The sequence below is a fragment of the Staurois parvus genome, unplaced genomic scaffold (genome assembly GCF_062004578.1).
Source record: "Staurois parvus isolate SC_StPar_1 unplaced genomic scaffold, SC_StPar_1.0 ptg000159l, whole genome shotgun sequence".
In the NCBI taxonomy this organism is placed as follows: domain Eukaryota; kingdom Metazoa; phylum Chordata; class Amphibia; order Anura; family Ranidae; genus Staurois; species Staurois parvus.
In genome coordinates this window covers 6,750,159-6,770,204 of record NW_028317955.1, presented here as the reverse complement: position 1 = coordinate 6,770,204, position 20,046 = coordinate 6,750,159, and the positions used below count along the sequence as shown (strand labels likewise).

Here is a 20,046-nt window from a genome sequence, read left to right as displayed (position 1 = left end):
CATCTGGTGGGGCACTTGACCAATTTATTAAAGAGGTCAGTGGAGGAAAAGTTTTTTACTTCCACAAAGTAGGATTCCAAAAACCTCTTCCTCAGGAGACCATGGTTCCTGAAAACACAGAACACCTATCCACTGTGCCCAGGCTTCGGCTTCAAAGCCTAAGTTCAGCCCTATCTTTTCAGCAAAGGCTGAAACTCAAATCTGTTCACTGTACCGAAGCCCAAATGGGTTATTCGCCTTACTTTGGACCTAAAATCCCTCAACCAATTCCTTCAAATTCTTCAAATCTGCATGAAATATTCAAGGTCAATAATTATCTCTGAAACAAGGGGAATACCTTTTTAAAGGGTTAGTATCAGCCTTATCCATCCTTTCTCAAAGTCCTCTGGCTGCACACCCTTTGTAAAAACCTTTACAGCATCTTGTGCTTCCCTGGGACATTATTCTGGTTCTATCTGCTTTGCAGAAACCACCCTTTTAGCACATCAGGGATATTCTCTTGGTGGTTCTTGTTGGCAAAATAGCCTTTTTGTTAGCTATCACATCTGTCAGATGTGTTTATGAATTGTTGGACCTTTTCTGCAAAGGGCCTTTCCATGTACTTTACAACGTCAGGATTGTCTCATGTCGCTGCTTCCAAAGGTGGTTTTGGCATTCCACATCAATGAAGACATTGCACTGCTATCCTTGTGCCTTACTCCTAAGCATCCAAAGGCTTTGTCCCTTTTATTGCCTAGATGTAGTCAGCGCCATTAGAATATACCTCCGAGCTACGTCTTTCATCAGACACATGGGGGTTTATTTACTAAAGCTGGAGAGTCCAAAATCAGACTCCCTTCTGCATAGAAACCAATCCGCTTCTAACCTCAGCTTGTTCAATGAAGCTTTGGCAATGAAACCTGGAAGCTGATTGGTTTCTATGCAGAAGGGAGTCTGATTTTGGACTCTCCAGCTTTAGTAAATAAACCCCATGGATTGCCTGTTTACACATGTGTTCCACCAGATCAGTGGGAGTTTCCAGGGCATTTTGGCACCAAGCCTCCATAGCCCAACTGTATAAGGCTGCTACCTGACTTTTTGTTCATACTTTCTCAAAGTTCTACCAGGCAGATGTCCAGTCTTCTGTGGATGCAGCTTTTGACCGTAGAGTCCTTGCAGCTGTCTTTTAACTTTTGTTTTTTGCCCACATTGTTCTTTGGGTCTTTTGGAACATTTCTTGTTTGCCTAGTTCAGGGGTGGCTAACCTGTGGCTCTCCAGCTGTTGTGGAACTACATTTCCCATGAGGCATTGCAAAGATGGGAAGTTACTGACTTGCAGAGGCATGATGGAACTTGTAGTCCTGCAGCAGCTGGAGAGCCGCAAGTTGGCCACCCCTTGCCTAGTTGTTTCCCACCCTTGGTTTTCATTGCTTGGGGACGTCCCATGGTGTATGTGTGAATATGTTGCCTGTGTCCTATACAATACGCTTAAGATAAAAGGAATTTTGACTTACCAGTAAACTCAATTTCATACAATACGGGGCACAGGCCAAACCCGCCCTTCCTTTCCTTGGTTTACACTGCATTGCTTGCTACAAAAATTGAGGATTCAGGAGTAGCAGGATTCACAGTGGGGTAGGTTTATAGTATGCATCTATAATCTGTGGTGCATGCACATGTTGCCTGTGTCTGTGACTGTACTCCAAGGTATGACATTTACAGGCAAGTCAAAATTACAGGCAATGTAAAGTTATTAAAAATGAAATAGAGGGGTTTTGCACTTGTTTTTTAATGTAACATTAAAAAAAAAAATTTTTTTGAGTATTAATGGGTAATAAAAAACAACAGATTAATGGTTAATAGAAATAAGCAAAACAACTATCAGAAGAAAAATAACAATTGAAGGGCAAGAAAGAGTTATTAATTAGGGCTAATTCATAGACATTAAGAAAAAAAAAAAAGTTAATCTCTTTGATATTTAAGTGAAATGATCGTAGCAATGTTGCTTTGTATCTTTCTGTTTTGCCACTGAATGTTGTTGATAAATGTATGTGCAAAGCAACTTTTGGCTAGATTTTAAGAGTTGAGAATTGGGAGGGGGGTGCACAGTAGCAGCAGCGCAGAGGAACTGGATGTACTACACACCTCCGTGTACTTTTGAAGATATTTTTTTGGGGGGGTGGGTCCTAAACTAGTTAAAAGTGAACCTGAAGAGATAGAAGAGGCAGTATGCTATATGTTTAGGTGGCCAGTTTGTTAAAACACTACCTGTTTGGTGCTTTCCAGCTGCTGTTCCATTATTCCACACCGGGCATGTGGAATTCCTGCTCCCCCACCAAACCTGCTGTTTCTCCTACCAGCTTGTATCTCACTCTAGGACAGGGGTCAGCACTACCATTGGATTGTGGTTGGTATATTTCGGTCTGGGCTTGCTGACCCATTATCCCAGAGCATCAAACAGAGTGCAACGCAGAGGAACTACTTGTAAAGTTGGAGCTGTAGTAGGGAGCAAGAGCTGCACAAGCTGATGCTTCCTCTATAGTGCCGGCTCCTGGTCTCTAGATTGTTGCCAGTAGCAGGAAAGAAGAAATCTGCAGGTCAATGTGAGGCGATGTGCTGGGCATATTAGTTTAGGGCTGCTTTCACTCTGATGTGCTGCGGTTTTCCCACACCGTGAGTGCAGTGTACCTTCAGCTTTCTTGCAGGTTTAATACTGTAAGTAGGGGCGGACTGACCATTTGGAAACTCGTGCACTGCCCAGGGTCAGTAGGGGGCCCCATGAGATGCTAAAGATAATTATTGAGAGGTTATAAAATAAATTATCGTATCACCCAATATTTGGTCTCCATTCAGTAGCCAAAGAAGGCATGCAAAAAGGATTTGTGAAAAGAGATTCACAGAAAAGCGGCTACATTATGAACAGAATGTGACACTCAGAAAAATTTCCAAAAATTATGCTTTATTACACTTATAAATATGACATATGGGCAGTCGCCCTGGTTTACCATCACCTCAGTATGAGACAATACACACAGACCTAAAACCATTAAAATAACACCAAGACCGGTCTAAATGCATGTGCAACAGAGAAAATGACTACAAGAGTCTAATGTCCCTGTGACACAAACACATAGGTGAACACTTCCCAAAGGAGGTGTATCCAAAAATTATACCATAGGTATACCATAATACATGTTATAATATTAGAATTCGGCTATTGCCATAATGGTTATATCCCAAACAGGGACATCCGCACGCTGACCCATTAGGAGGAAGCCATCTTCACATGCCATGAGGCAAGCCTAAGCAGCACAGGCGCCAAGAAGGGGCTGGAACCCGCGGTATATCGGCGGATGTCAGCGGTGGTTCCTTGGCCTCTTTGGCCTTGTATGGCAATACCTATGAAGGACATCCTTTCCGTTCCTATTATCCAGTGCACAGGTGGTGAGTGGACTGTTACAGGACATTAGATATATGGTCCTCTGTGATTATATGACCTATATATCCTACATAGAGTGTAAGCTCTGTCAGTGACTCTTCCACATATTGTTTGTCTTACTACAGGATGGGGACATCATGGTGCTTTAAATGGGAAACAAGACATACCACATGCATTTCAACAGGCAGAAGATCTTTTGGGATGTGTCTTGTTTTTCTTACAGAAAGTGGTGTGTAGTCCACATGTAGTGGTGAAGAAACCATTTCAAGCAGAGTGCTGCTTTTTGCATCTTTTCTTCCATCCTGGGAATAAATGGGGCATATTCTCATTTAAGAGCTCTAGGAAACAGCTGTCTATACAGATGAATGGGCCCCAACCACTTGTGCCGGCACAGGAATGTATTGCATTATACATATGACATTTTTGTCTTTTTTCATACAGGCCTGAGGCATATTGTTCTCCTCTTGACGCATATTGTGCTTGCTGAATTGCATACATGTGATATCCATATCCATAGTATAATTTTTGGATTCCCTGTTTGGGATATAACCATTATGGCAATAGCCGAATTCTAATATTATAACATGTATTATGGTATACCTATGGTATAATTTTTGGATACACCTCCTTTGGGAAGTGTTCACCTATGTGTTTGTGTCACAGGGACATTAGACTCTTGTAGTCATTTTCTCTGTTGCACATGCATTTAGACCGGTCTTGGTGTTATTTTAATGGTTTTAGGTCTGTGTGTATTGTCTCATACTGAGGTGATGGTAAACCAGGGCGACTGCCCATATGTCATATTTATAAGTGTAATAAAGCATAATTTTTGGAAATTTTTCTGAGTGTCACATTCTGTTCATAATGTAGCCGCTTTTCTGTGAATCTCTTTTCACAAATCCTCCTTTTTGCAGGCCCCATGAGATGCCCCTGGTACCATTTTCATAGGCTTTTTTGAGTTTGGGCAAGGACACGGGCCACATGATCCCCTATTGCCCGGGGGCCCCATGAGTTGTCAGTCTGCCCCTGACTGTAAGTGAAAAAAATGGTGTGCTACATCTATAGAAATTGTGCATTTTAGTATAATATTGCTATTAGTAATATTCTATAGGAATTGTGCATTTTTGTATATGTAGCGCAGCATTTATTTCACTTACATTATTTTACCATTTGGCCCACTGAGACCGGGGTTGTGTGCACTAGCGGCTACAGCATTTGTATTACACTTCTTAAATGTATTTATTTTTTGTATTTGCCATAGTAAGTGCTTGAGTCATAATTATACGGTAATTTTCCAGCAGGTTTGCTGCACTTTGCCATAGACTTCTATTATATCCTGATGTTTGGTGCACTTTCTGAAAGCACACTAAAACTCCTAAATGTGGGAGTTTTGGTGCACTTTCACAAAGTGCACCACACTTTCAGGATATAATAGAAGTCTATGGCAAAGTGCAGCCCAGAAAAGTCGCAAATGCTCCGCGCCGCACCCATGTTGTAGGTAAACCACACCACATCAGTGTGAAAGCTGCCTCATAGTGGGCTCAGAACAGTAAGGGTTCATTTACATTTGTGGTTTGGGGTGTTGTAAAACCCCATAGTGTGCGTCTATTCTGTGCTAAATTAAAAAACAAATTCATCTCCCTCTGCATTCAGGTCTCTCTGGAATCTTTGACACGAGCCTGCATGTGGCAGGTGGAAACACTACAGAAACATCCGTGATGAACTTTCTGTCTGCAATAGAGTCTCGCACTGCGCAAGCAGCTTCATCAGGCACAACCCTCCTGCCACAATTCAGGGCCCCATCATGGCAGACAGGTAATAGTAATGCATTTTTATCATTGTAGGTGGCTGTGAGATGCCCTAATCATGACTAGCAGTTACATAGGGTTAGGATTACTGGCTGCCATTGCAGCAAAATTTAAAAGTGACAGAGCACACAGAAGTGACACAGGGAAGAATAGGGTGAAAAAAAAACTAAAGCTATGAGGAATATATAGCACATATTTCACAGGTAAAAGTATGGAAAACTTATTCTTTTACATTCCTTGATAGGGATGTTCTTGCTCTTTGTTGTTGGTTGTTCAGCTGATCAGTTTGTTTGAAGTAGCAGGAAACTCTTAAGATTTTCCTGTGTGACCAACAGTTGTCTTATTACTAGCCTGATCCTGGAATTCACTGCTTACACTGCTTTGCTTAATAAGGTAACTATTTCAGCTGTTTAAAGCTCTTTTTAATGTTGAATCAAAGTTTGGTTAATAGGGTTTTTTTGTAATACCACAGATCTGCTGTGTGGTAAACAGGATTTAGGTTTTTCGTGTGTAGCTCACCCCCTTGTCGGAGGCCTCCTTTTTTATATTCCTCCTATAGGGATGAGCTGGAGACTTGTTTTATAGAAAAAAAATTATATGTTGTAGCTCACTAGTCCTTTAGATGGTGGTTACTGCATTTTCTGCAAGTGCTTAAAAATCCCTTTTGATCAATGAGAAATTCAGTGTCCTTGCAACTTTTTTGTGTACTGAACTGAAATTTCAATGTTATCAGCTGTACAAGGCTGTACACTGCTCAAAAAAAGTAAAGGAACACTTTTTAATCAGAGTATAGCATCAAGTCAGTGAATCTCCTGGGATATTGATATGGTCAGTTAAGTAGTAGAGGGGGTTGTTAATCAGTTTCAGCTGCTTTGGTGTTAATGAAGGGCGACAGTGAGACTACCCCCAAAACAGGAATGGTTTTACAGGTGCAGGCCATCGACATTTTTTTCCCTACTCATCTTTTCTGACTGTTTTTCACTAGTTTTGCATTTGGCTAGGGTTAATGTCACTACTGGTCGCATGGACCCTACAGAGGTTGCACAGGCAGTCCAACTCCTCCAGGATAGTACATCTTTACATGCCTTTGCCAGAAGGTTTGCTGTGTCTCCCATCACAGTCTCAAGAGCATGGAGGAGATTCCAGGAGACAGGCAGTTACTCTAGGAGAGCTGGACAGGGCTGTAGAAGGTCCCTGACCTATCAGCAGAACCAGTATGTGCTCCTTTGTGCAAGGAGGAACAGGATGAGCACTACCAGAGCCCTACAAAATGACCTCCAGCAGTCCACTGTTGTGAATGCCTCTGACTAAACAAACAGAAACATGAGGGTGGCCTGAGGGCCTGACATCCTCTAGTGGGTCCTGTGCTCCCTGCCTAGCACCATAGACTCAACTGGCATTTGCCAGTCAACACCAGAATTGGCAGGTCTGCCACTGGCTCCCTTTGCTTTTCACAGATGAGAGCAGGTTCACCCTGAGCACAGGTAACAGGCGTGAAAGGGTCTGGAGAAGCTGTGGATAACATGCTGCCTGTAACATTGTTCAGCATGACCGTTTTGGTGGTGGGTCATTGATGGTTGGTGGAGGCATAGCCCTGGAGGGACGCACAGACCTCTACAGGCTAGACCAGGGGTGGGCAAACTTTTTGACCCGAGGGCCGCAATGGGTTCATATATTGGACCCGGGGGCCGGACCAAGAGTAGATGAATGATGTGTATGTGTCATCCATAGTAAGTATAGTAATATTCCCCCATAGTAAGCATAGTAATTCATCCCCCATATAGTAATTCATCCCCCATATAGTAATTCATCCCCCATAGTAATTCATCCCCCATATAGTAATTCATTCCCCCTATAGTAAGTCCCCCCTGTGTCAATTCACTTACCTTTGCTCCGCACGTTCCTCTCGCCGTGTTCTCGCGCCATTCCGGTGTAGCATGAAAATCTGTCTCCTATGAGGATCTGTCCCCCTCGACGTATCTGCGCATGTGCCAGTTTCCGGCATTAGCAGCCGATCGGCGATCTCTGGCACATGCGCAGATACGTCGAGGGGGACAGATCCTCATAGGAGACAGATTTTCATGCTACACCGGTCTTCAGGGCGGACTGTGAGAGGAGCCTAGCGGGAGCCTAGCTCCGCGGGCCAGATTAAAAGGTCTGCCGGGCCGTAGTTTGCCCATTGCTGGGCTAGACAATGGCACCCTGACTTCCCTTAGGTATCGTGATGAAATCCTTGGACCCATTGTCAGACCCTACGCTGGTGCAGTGGGTCCTGGGTTATTCCTGGTGCACGATAATGTCTGGCCTCATGTGGCGAGAGTATGCAGGCAGTTCCTGGAGGATTAAAGAATTGATACCATTGAATAGCCCCCACACTTGGCTGTACTAAATCCAATAGAACATCTCTGGTATATCATGTTTCGGATGCCCGGTTGCACCTCAGACTGTCCAGGAGCTCAGTGATGCCCTGGTCCAGATCTGGGAGGAAATGCCCCAGGACACCATCTGTCATATCATTAGGAGCATGCCCCGACGTTGTCAGGCATGCATAAAAGTATGTGGCGGCCATACAAACTACTGAGTACCATGTTGAGTTGCTGCAATGAAATTTCAGCAAAATGAACTTGCCTGCTGTATAAGTTTTTCACTTTTATTTTCGGGGTGTCTTTGAATTCAGTTCTCTGTAGGTTGATGAATTTAATTTCCATCAAACGATGGGGCATCCTTACGTTCCCAACACATTACCCAGTCCATATCCGTATAGATATCCAGCATGAGATTTGATCTGTTTTCAAAGTGTTCCTTTAATTTTTTTGAGCAATGTATTATGTGAACTCTACCCCCCTCCTGCCTATGTAATGTAGATGGGGAGATGTTTGTAGTTAAATCATGGAAGGAGTCTAGGGTGCAGTCCGACTCCTCTGTTGCAACAGTTCTGTGAGTGAGCATTGTCACCCTCGGAGACTAAATGTGTTAATGGTATGATCACCAGGTGAAAATAAAGGAAAGCAGCCTTAAAAAGCAACATAATGCATCCACCACATATCATGCAGTATATTCAATTTTTGTTTTTGGTGTTAGATGCAATTTTGTGCTGTACAGATTTTGGTGCTAAATGCAATTTTTAATGCTTTTCAGATACCTGTTTTGCTTTGCTTTCAGGTAATATGTACAGCTTTTTTCTACCAAAATTGCTTAAAGCTGAACTCTGGGCAAAATTATTTTTCTTCCCCATGCAGTGGGGCTGTGCCTGCACTGCACGGATTAATTGCTCATTTGGTTCTAGGGGAGAGGACAGCAGTGGTAATCTTGCCTGATCCTCCGCTCCTCCCCGCACAAGACCGGTCCAGCACCTCTCCGCTCCAGCAGTCTTGTAAATGGACTGTCTGACGTCCTCACGCTCAGAGTACACTCCAAAGACAAAAACAGTCTAGTGGGGGAGCGTCGTTTTACAGGGGAAAGATCAGGTGAGAAACTTACCCCTAGAAAAAAAATGAGCAGTTGACCCATGCAGTGAGGGCACAGAAGTCCATGACTACTCGCAGATAATCTTTGAGACTGTAAAAACCAAAGATTGTGCAGAAATTTCCTATGAAACTTACATGCTAGTGTTTTGGTTTTCTTTGCTTTTCTCATGAGACAATTTTTTTCCCCCAGGTATGCATTCCTCAACAGCAACAGAGTTGTTTGTAACTGGAGCCCTTCAAACGTCTGGAACATTTCCAACTTCTGCTCTCTCAGCCTATCAACATCCCAACACATTCAGCTCTAGAAACTTTGCCACAACTCCATCTTTAACACTTCAGGATGGGACTTTCAGTGCTACTACCAATGGTCTACTCTCACCCCATGATCCTTTGCTGTCACTCAAGACCTCACAGACTCCAACTGCCTTGACCTTTGAGCGTCTGGGCAGTGCAGTGCTGAGTACCAGCATACCACAGTCTTCAACATATCGGTCTGCACAGGAATCTGCACCACATCTCTTGCAGCCCCAGTTCAGTTTATTGCCGACAGCACTTGGAGGGACACAGCAGACAGCTCAGCCATACAGTACATCGGTTTTCACTGGTTCTACTGCCTCCATCGAAAGAGCACTTCAGAGGGAATGTAGTGTTATTAAACACCATCAGAGGCCTTCAAGTACACAGTCTGTACAGGCGCAGCTTTCTGGTACTCAGCATTCCTTGCCTAATTACTTAACAAGTGCAACGGGGGCTGCCTTGCCTGACACAGCGAGACAGTCTGCTCTTTTATGTGCTCCACTTGGAGCTCTTACTCAGGTGAGCAATGGTGGGCCGGTGCAGAAAACCCCTCAAGTTTCTGTAGAGTTATCTCAGTCATACCCATCTGTCATACCATCTCCAGGTTTCCCACCCTCCTCTACAAAAACAAAAAACTGCCCAACGAAGGCACCTCCAAGGTCATCAAAAACTCCAAAATCTCAGAGTGTAGCTTCTCCTGGGCAAACCCAAAGCTATACAAAGTCTCCTCAAAGCCAGAGTTCAGTCATTTCAAGCCAAGCACAAGCCTTTTCCACAGCACAGTTAAGTAGTCTTCTGCCTGTAAGCCAGTCCCCCATCTATGTTTCAACACAGTCCCCAAACCTGCCATCTGCTAGTCAATCACAAGTGTTTTCAACAATCAAATCAGAAAAGCTGCCTCCACTGTACAAACCACTGACCGCGTTCTCAAGCCAATCACAAACCATAACCTCCAACAGCCAGACACTAAGTTACTCATCGGATCAGCAGTCGCTTACGCTGTCTTCAGTTTCAAGTGAGAGCTACTCTGACCAAACGCGAGAACTGTCTTCAGCTAGCCAGACGCAAAGTTATTCTTCCAGTAACACTCAGGGTTTAACTCCGGTCAGTCAATCACAAGTTAGCTATTCATCTCAATCACAAGTGATGTCACCAGTAAGTCCTTCAGATAGTTATAATTCAGGACAGAACCTACCACTAGCATCCCCATCTCTTCCATTCTCTGCTTCCTCTCGTGGGCAAAATATGCCTGCCTCAAGCCCAACTCAGAATTACATTTCTATGCATTCATCCCAGAATACACAAGACTCCACTTCTCCGCAATCTCAGAAATTTTTGCCAACTGTTCCATCACCCTCATTTGCATCTCCAAGTCACTCACAAACATTGCAGAACAATAGAACATCTGCGGACTCCAAGGCCTATGTGAAGAGGAAGTCTGACACTAACCTCTACTCAACTGTAAAGCAAGAGGACAAGTTTCAGATTCAGGATTTGCAGGCATTACAGCAGCAAACTAATATGGAATCCACTACACCAGGGCTAAGTGAAGGTGAAATGAGTACCCAAGAGTCGGTATACAGTGTTTCAAAGGCTGATGATCGATATTCACAAAGTGTTATCAAAAGCAATTCTCGCATGGAAGACCAAGTTCTTGGCATGCAAGGACCTAAAAAAGATGAGCGAATGTTGAGCCCTGCAGGGCACATGTCACAGCATGTTGGCCATATAAATAATCCAACTGGCCATGATGCTGCAAAGTCCACAGACTTAGCACAGCCCACTCAAGTAAGTGCTAAAGACTTAAGTCAGCAGCATACCATGATGCATAAGGTGCATGAAACAAAACTTCCTGAGCAGCCAAGTACATCCCCTCAACTTCAGGCTGTATTGAGACATTCTCAGCATCTACAGCTACCAGGTGCACAGGTACTTCTAGATTCAGACTTGCAGATGTTTCAGCAGTCTATTTTACAGTCCACCCTGGCTCAAACAAAGACACCTTCACCAATGCAACGAATCCAGAGCCCTCAGCAGGTAGCTCATCAGTTCCTTCAAATGGATGGTCACATTATCCAGAGCAATGGAGGACAGCCTCAGCAATCACTCCACTCTCAAGCCTCTGATGTAGTCAAAATGGATACTTCCGATGAGAAACACTTGCAGCAACACTTGCAAAGCCAGAGAGCTCGGATAGACTCAAAGAATCAGTTCGATTCCATAAACCCAATGTGTTTCTCAGAAACAATGCTGCTAGGCGATGAACGCAATTTTTTGTCTCATGTTGATGACATTCTAGCAGCCACAGCAGCTCAAGAGTTTGCCAAGTCCTCTGCTGATGAAAATCTGTCTGTCAAATCTGAGGACTCCAAATCTCGTTTTCAGTCCTTAAATATAAGGAACATGCCTACAAATTTCACAACTTCAAAGCCACAACAGAACATGAACACTTTATCTTTAAATGGTGGCCAAACAGCAATAAACCTTTCTACTGTATCTACACCTCATTCCAAAAATGTTAGTATTGATCAGAATCGTATTCAACCTTTAGATCAAGACCTGCCAAGTGGCATGGGTTCACCAGTGCTAGGGACCAGCCAAGATGATCATGAGAAGAATTCTGATGTAAATAAGAAGCAAGAATCTAAAGACACTAAAGATGTTTCTAATGATGGCAGAGATTCAGAGTTTATGAGTGGTACCAAGAGCCTAAATGAAGAGAGCACTACACCAGGAGGAGACTTTATCATGGGCCAAGATGAAAACGCAGCAGTTGTTGGACAGCTGCAGAGTCAAAATCAACATATGTCAAAAACTGACCCTCAAGGGAGCAGTGGTTCCAGTGGCCAAATGGACGAAAACTGCCAAGACTTAGCACAAGATGGCCTTCAAAAGAACAAGGTAAAGGACAAGATGCCGATAAAACAGTTTGCTGAGGATGAAAATGCAAATCTCAAACAAGTGAAAAGGAATGTACAAATGAAACGTCCCTTGCTTAAAGGCCCAGATGTGCAATTTTCCTCACATGTTTCTGAAGGGTATTATGATACCTACCAGAATCAAGAGAGGATGAGACAAAAAATTAAAGAGGTAGAAGAGAAACAGCCAGAAGTTAAGACTGGTTTCATAGCCTCTTTCTTAGACTTTCTGAAGACTGGACCAAAACAGCAATTTTCTGCTCCTGCTGTGCGTGTTCCCAATAGAATCAGAAGGCCATGTACCCCAGTGATAAAGTCCCCATGCCCTGGTCCTGTTTCTCAGACTCCCACTGCTGCTGGTTCTGAGGTTGGCAGCTCTCCCAAAAAGCCTGAGGAGGAGCTGAAGAAGAATCTGGAGGCCTTGCCCTCTTTCTCTTCTGACGACGATGATTCTGTTGGAGGCAATAATGATCTGCAGAAAAGTATCTCCACGGCATTGTCCGCCTTAGATGAGAATGGGGAGAAAAGAAACAAAACCGGTAAGATTTCATAAATTATCCAGGCTTTATCTCAACATGCATGTCTTGTTACCAGTGGAAAACATGGCAAGTATTTTAGACAGCAGCCAGATTCAAACTGAAACTGTACTTTTAACATAGACCCACTGCCAGCATATGGACCTTCAAGTTCATTAAAATAGGCTCCTGTCGACCTCTTTCATTGCAGGCACTATAAAAGAATTGTCATATTTCAAAGCAGAATCTCTTAAGTTCATCTCTCAGCAGCTCAGCTTGCTTTTATTCCCTCTCCCAGCAGGGACCCAGCAGCCTTCCTGCCTTCTAATGTCTAATGTTAACACACAGCATGTGCTCTGGGAGGGTGAGCTAAACTGCTGAGAATGGTTTCAGTACTTCTGCTGTGAAATTTGATGAACTGCTGCACAGTGCCTGCAGCTACAGAGGTAAGTAAATAGTTGTTTTAAAGTGTATTTACTGCTTACCACTGCCTGGCCACAGGTTCACTTTTACATTCAGCTCACTGTAATGTTCAAGTTATATTTAGGTTGAATATATTTTTATTAATATTTGCAAGGAAAAGACAAACATTGGAAAATAGTATTAACGCCACATAACAATGAGGCTTCATATGTATCCATAATGTCAAACCAATAATCAAAAAGATATACAGTATCATTCTGAGGTGTAGAGGGATCCCTGGAGCTGGCATAGAAAGGATAATCTTGTAATCCAAGTAGCTGAAACATGGCCAAATGCTCATGGGGGCTGAAATGGCATTGGGAAAAGGAAAAAGTGGAGACCAAACTTCCCAGGAGTAACTGCACTGCATCCTCAAAAAGGAAAGATAATGGTGAAACCCCGACATAAGAAAAAGAAAATAAGGAAAGGGGTGATAAAAATACACAAGGGTAGAAGAACAAGGTGTCCTGGACTGCAGGGGACATCCCAGGTAGTGTCCAATAAGTGATAAGCAGCTGACCATACTAAGGGAGAGGATTCAAGCAAGAACGAGAGAAAAGTGATTTAATGGGTATTTTGCAACTTATCAGAAGAAGAATAGTGCATCCATATATACCACAAAGGGGTACATTTATCCCAAGAATCAGATTCTTTCGCCTGCATCTCCTCCATCAGCATGATATGATTCACTATATTGACCCAGCTCAATAGAGGGGGCGAAGATGTGGACTTTCAGAGTTTGGAGATAAGCTGTTGAGTGGCAGAGAGGAAAAAATGTAAAAGACTCTTCTTTTGAGTCTTAAAGGAGAAGTACAGCCAAAGCTCTTTTCTTCATTCAGCACTCCTGTGACCCTTTTTCAGCTGACAGCAGGCTGAAGCAACTCAGTCTGTCAAGGCTTGGGAAAGATCCCAACCCCAGAGTCTGCAGTAGCACCTGGCTCATTCTTTCAGCGATTCACTGAGAACCTGAGCCAGCCATTCCCTCCCCCTTCACAGCTCAGCACTCCAGTGAGCGTGGGGGGCCAGAGCAGATGGCGGTGCCTGACAGGCACCGCTCTCTGTTTAGAGCGGCTGTGAGAACTCAGTGATCACCGGTCATGTGATCACTGAGTTCTCACACTTAGAGCCAGGGTGGACAGATGTAGCATCCACCTAGGCAAGTATGATTTGCGGAAAATCAGAACCTGGTACAATAGATAACAATTCAATTGTGGGTGACAAGGTGATGGACTCATTGTAGAAGTCATTGTGCACTTGAAAGATCATGGACCAAAATGGTCGAAGTCAGTTCCACCAGATATGCAAATATATTCCCTTAACCCCACGACAGCACCAGCAGAGATCCGAGGATGTAGGAAATATATGGTGGAGGGTGACAGGATCCCTGTACCACCAGGAGAGCGATTTTTTTTTTTTTTTTTTTTTTTTTTTTTTTTTTTTTTTTTTAGTTCTGTTGAGCATAGACTCACTTGCTCCTCTAACAACATGAAGCATCAGGTCCCGGCCATTACAACCTTGGCAGACTGACGGCACCAGAAATCTTAAATGACATAGTCGTGCGCCGGAGCGATTGTGGCAAAAAACTAAATCTCAACAAGCATTCACCCTCTATAAATCTGCTTTCTTAACATACAATTCCTCCCTTCATGCTGCCAAACAAGCCTACTTTGTCACTCTTATTAATACCTTGTCATCCAGTCCTCGTCGTCTCTTCTCTACTTTTAACTCTCTACTTTCTCACCTCCACCCAGTACCTCACTCACTGCTCATGAGATTGCAGATCATTTCAAAAACAAGATTGACACAATTCGTAGGGGCATCGCCACTGCACAGACTCCATCCCACTTAGCATACCTTATACTAAACCTCCCTCAACACTTTCCTCTTTTGACCTTGTTATTACCGAAGAGGTCACTAAGGTTTTCTCAGAAGCTAATCTCACTACCTGCCCCCTGGATCCTGTCCCCTCACAACTACTACGGTCACCCTCTTCTTCCATCCTATGCTCCCTCACTCACATCTTCAGTCTTTCCCTCTCTACTGGTGCCTTCCCCTCCCCTCTAAAGCATGCACACATCACTCCCATACTTAAAAAGCCCTGCCTGGACCCCACCAACCTGAACAACTTAAGACCCATCTCCCTGCTGCCATTTACCTCTAAACTCCTAGAACGCTTAGTCTACAATCGCCTGAGCTCCTACCTCACAGACAACAACCTTCTTGACCCTTTACAGTCTGGCTTTCGCTCACTACACTCCACTGAAACTGCCCTACTAAAACTTACTAATGATCTACTAACAGTTAAAACCAATGGCCACTAGTCCGTACTCTTACTTACTTGACCTCTCTGCGGCTTTTGATATTGTTGACCATCCCCGCCTCCTCAAAAAACTCCACTCTCTTGGCCTCAGAGACTCTGCTCTCTCCTGGTTCTCCTACCTATAGCAGCGCTCCTTCAGCAATACCTATAACGCTGCCTCCTCCTCTTCACTCCCTCTTTCTGTAGGGGTCCCTCAAGGTTCTGTCCTTGGACCCCTTCTCTTCTCCATCTACACCTCCTCCCTTGGTCACTTGATAAACTCCCACGGCTTTAAGTACCATCTCTATGCTGATGACACACAAATCTATCTTTCTACACCTCACCCCTTCAGTCTCCTCTCGCATTACTAACCTACTAAGTGACATATCGGCATGGATGTCACTCCACTTCCTCAAACTCAATCTTTCCAAAACTGAGCTCTTCGTATTCCCCCCAGCCCGTGCCCCCTCCCCTGACTTCTCCATCAAGATAAATAACACAATCATCAGTCGTCGTCCCCCTCATGCCAGGGTGCTAGGTGTAATCCTAGACTCCCATCTGTCCTTTCAGTCCCAAATCCAATCACTGTCCAAATCTTGTAGACTTCACCTCCGCAACATCTCCATGATACACCCGTTCCTAACCTCGGAAACCACTAAGCAACTTATTCACTCCCTTGTTATATCTCGCCTTGACTATTGTAACTCCCTCCTCATTGGCCTACCTAATCGCAGGCTATCCCCTCTTCAGTCTATCATGAATGCTACTGCCAGACTCATCCACCTTACTAACCGTTCTGTATCTGCAACCCCTCTCTGCCAATCCCTCCACTGGCTTCCCATTGCCCAAAGGATAAAATTCACAACATTAACAATAACATATAAAGCCATTTATAACTCTGCCCCAAATTACATCAATCTGGTCTCTAAATATCACCCAAACCATACTCTCCGCTCCTTGCACAACCTCCTGCTTTCTAGCTCCCTTGTCTCCTCCTCCCATGCTCGTCTCCAGGACTTCTGCAGAGCCTCCCCCATCCTCTGGAACTCTCTACCCCAATATATCAGACTATCACCTACTCTGCTCACTTTTAGGCGATCTCTGAAAACCTATCTCTTCAGGGAAGCCTATCCTGCCCTCAGCTAATAATGAAATCTTCTACTCTTCCAACCAGTCCATCCCCCACAGTTACTACCTTTTGTACCACTAGCCCCTCCCTCCTAGATTGTAAGCTCCAAGGATCAGGGCCCTCCTATCCCTCTTGTATTGAACTGTATTGTTGCTGTATTGTCTCCCGTTATATTGTAAAGCGCTGAGCAAACTGTTTCGCGCCATAAATCCTGTATAATAATAATAACTGGAGACCAAAGATTTATTGGTGAGCAAGAATACTTTGTCAATCTTTGGTGAAGGGGGGGGGGGGTTAGATGACACCTGTTTGGAGACATACCGAGACTGCCATGCCTAATCTGCTTCAGAATATATTTCTTGCTAGGTTTCATCTTAAAGGTGGAGGAGGGGAAAGAAAACTGCTGAAGGTATGACGTGCAGGTGCCCAGCGGTGCTTCCCAAATATCCCAGTTATAGCTAATTTTGCAGAATGCAAACCTCATATCCACATCCATACACAACACACGCATGCCTGCACACTCTCCTATTGGTGGATCACTATGATGGGTAACTTCACTGACAAATGGGAATATGCTGGAGGCAGGAAGGAAATGTTTTTTTTTTTTTTTTTTTTTTTAAATGGAAGCAGGCTGCAAAAACAGCCTGAGATTATGCCATGAAAATATTGTTTTGAAGGCTGTTGCAGGTATGTGCAGGCATTTCCCGATACCTGAGCCTCATATCTGCAGCAGTTTGCCACCTTTGTCCCACTGATGGGTAGAACAGGCATGCAGAAGAATATGAGGACTCCTATTGTTGACCAGATCATTGAATTCTAGTTATTGGGTACAGTTTGGTAAATGTTCATTTTGGGGGTTGGGTGAAATTCAAATCTCTTGTCAAATTGAATTTCCATAAGTCATCTGTAAAGACAAATTAGATGTAAGATAGAAGAGGAGGTACTGAAGTAGGCAGTCGAGAGAGAGGGCTCAGAAGGATGGCAGCAATGGTTTTCACTAGTAATCCAAAGGCCAAACATTAGCTTAGAGTCTGTAACGTTGTAAGTCTGTCTATGGTAATTGTCTCTTTATTCTTTGTAGCAGTAATCAGTGTTTATTATGTTTTCAGGGTATATTCAGGAGTTACTGGTTTCTGCATTGCTTTTTCAGGTAACACTAAGACCTTTAAGCTAGCCAAAGATAGATTGAAATTTGGCATGTACAGCAGGGCCCGGCTAAATTTCGATCCATCTATGACTGTTCCTGCTTAACAGAAGTCAATCTACTGTTCACTTTTGAAGGACAGGATGTTTTGAAAATTTTCATTTGATCAGTGGCTGCAGCTAATCTGTGCAGCGCTGATGAGGGTATTCTGACAGCAGTGGATTCCCTGCTGTCAGAATACAATAACATAGTGGGGAGGATTCCTCCATCCACCTCCCGTGAATAATCAGTCCATGGTGGTGGTGTTTTGTTTTTTTTTGTTTTTGTTGTTTTTGTTATCAGCCTGCTGGCTGACTGAAAAAAAAAAAGATCCATCTATGGCCAGCCTTGAAAGAGAATCTGTAACCTTTTCAATTTTAAAATCTGCTTCTTTTTATGTGTGTAAAGTGGTAGTAATCCTTTTTATAATCTGTAGTTATACGTGTACATGAAGGCACCCTGTTTGTTCAGAAAACCTTGTCTATATGTACCATGCTATAAGTCATATTCAGAAACAATATTGCTTGTTATATATGTAGGCTCTGCTGCTTTCTCCTTTGCAGTGGTGCACAGTAGTTAGGTTGTTACCTCTCCTCACAATGCCAGCAAATCATTTAAAGCGATTTTATGAACTTTCTCTTTTTTTTTTCCTCATTAAAATAACAAACATGTCATACTAACCTGCTCTGTGCAATGGTTTTGCACAGAGCAGCCCTGATCCCTTCTATCCTTGAGTCCACCAACGGCGCTCCTGGCTCCTCCCCTGCCACGTGCCCACCATAGGAAGCCACATGAGGGGAGAAGAGCTAATGCAGACATGCACAGTGCTAGACCGAGATAGGGCTCAGGTTAGTGTTTTTAGGAGGGGGGGCTGCAGCGGGTTCTGCATGTGAAAGGGTTTTTGTGGTCTTTTTGGGGGGGGGGGGGGGGGGTTTACCTTAACCTCCCTAGCGGTATGATTATTTCAGATTTTTGGTGCTGAAAGCGGTACCATTATTCTGCATGGAAATATGTAGTTTTTTTATTGTAGGCTGTAATATTTAGGAATAACTCACTGAAATCTGCCTGAACAAGAGTCTATTAAACATCCCGGGTATGATAAAATTTGAAACACAAAATCATAAATTATAATTTAATAAATAATCATAAAAAATAATAATATAATATTACATTTAATTCAATAATATAATCAAACCAAAAACACTGAAATTTGAAATATAGCGCCAAGTTTGCACATTGGTGAGCAAAGTCGCAAAATTGTTTTCAGTGTCGAATTTCCCCACGAATCATCACTCAATTCTGCAAGTGGTTCTGATTTACTATCGCTGTTCTCTAGCTGATCTAAACCCGCTTTTGACCTAAAGGGACACTTTTTGGACGCCGTGGACTTTTCTAAGTTTCCAGGCAGAAAGAACATTCAAAATGCAGACAGGGGACAGGACAGAGCACTAGGGACAAAATGTATGTGAAATGGGTTGCAACAGCAATGTTTTACTATGTAAAAGCGTTTTGAAAAAATGCCATTTTTTTAAAATTTTCAAATTTCCCGCCGTCGGCGGCGCCCGACGTCACAGGGACCAGAACACAGGAGCCGGATGCCGGCATCTGCCGGAGGAGATGGCCGGGGACGCTGCAGGGGACACATCGATGGAGCGAAGGACAAGGTAAGTGCTGCAGGGACTCCCTATGCAGAGCCGCATGGTAAGCCCGAGTGTAGCTCGGGGTTACCGCTTTTGGTACAGACATTTTACCCCGAGCTACACTCGGGAATACCGTTAGGGAGGTTAACGCAGAGATTGCATTAAGGTAAAAAAAAAACTTTTACCTTTACAACCACTTTTATGATCTCAATTGTTGTTTTGCTTCACCAGTGAAAATGCACCAACGCTTGCCATGAGGATTCCCATTGTTTGCTTTGGTGCCTGTTCTCACCTGTGTGCCGTGTTGCTTGAAACTTCTTGCTCAGAAAAGTACACAAGCTTCTTTTGTGCAGAGTCGTGTTTTTGGTCCCTATAGACTTCAATGTGAGTGCCTGAAAAATGCACATGACGTTCTTGCCTCTCCTCCTAGTAACTTGCTTCCCATTGGTCAAACAAAAGCACTTAGGCCTTAACATGGATACAAATGCTCTTAAAAAGATGCTTGAAGAAGTGCAAGTGTGAACCTAGCATTAAAGAATCGGAAAGGGTGAGAAGACACTACCTAGGCACATCTGCATTAAAGCTGACTGCCACAGATGATCCTATACTGTCATTGAGGCTCTAGTGGCAAGTATGCCTAGGCACAAGAAGTGCAGGTCCACTTTAATACAAAAATATGGGAAATCAAGCTTGTGAAGATGTTGATGTCATAAAAAAAAAACGTTTTGGCTATAAGACCACATACAGACTAATGAAATTATACTTTACTGTCCCTTTTTAATAGTATTTTTAGCATTACATCTAGAAAAGATTGAGTATCCCTTGGTTGCTGTTCCCTTTTTGCTGCTTTGTTCAAGAGATTAGAAGAGCTCTCTGTTGTTAGGTAGTTAAACCACATTCTGTGGTACCA

At 43.5% G+C, this 20,046-nt stretch overlaps 1 protein-coding gene across 2 annotated transcripts in view; it reads left to right on the top strand.

Annotated features, from left to right (window-relative positions):
• The window catches only part of QSER1 (glutamine and serine rich 1), a 136,950-nt gene that overhangs the window by 90,756 nt on the left and 26,148 nt on the right, over positions 1 to 20,046 (top strand). For both annotated transcript variants that reach the window (XM_089675885.1, XM_089675884.1), the window contains exons 3-4: positions 5,072 to 5,233; positions 8,884 to 12,447. In XM_089675885.1, the coding sequence (XP_089532011.1) occupies positions 5,072 to 5,233; positions 8,884 to 12,447 (3,726 nt within the window). The remainder of the gene's footprint in view (positions 1 to 5,071; positions 5,234 to 8,883; positions 12,448 to 20,046) is intronic.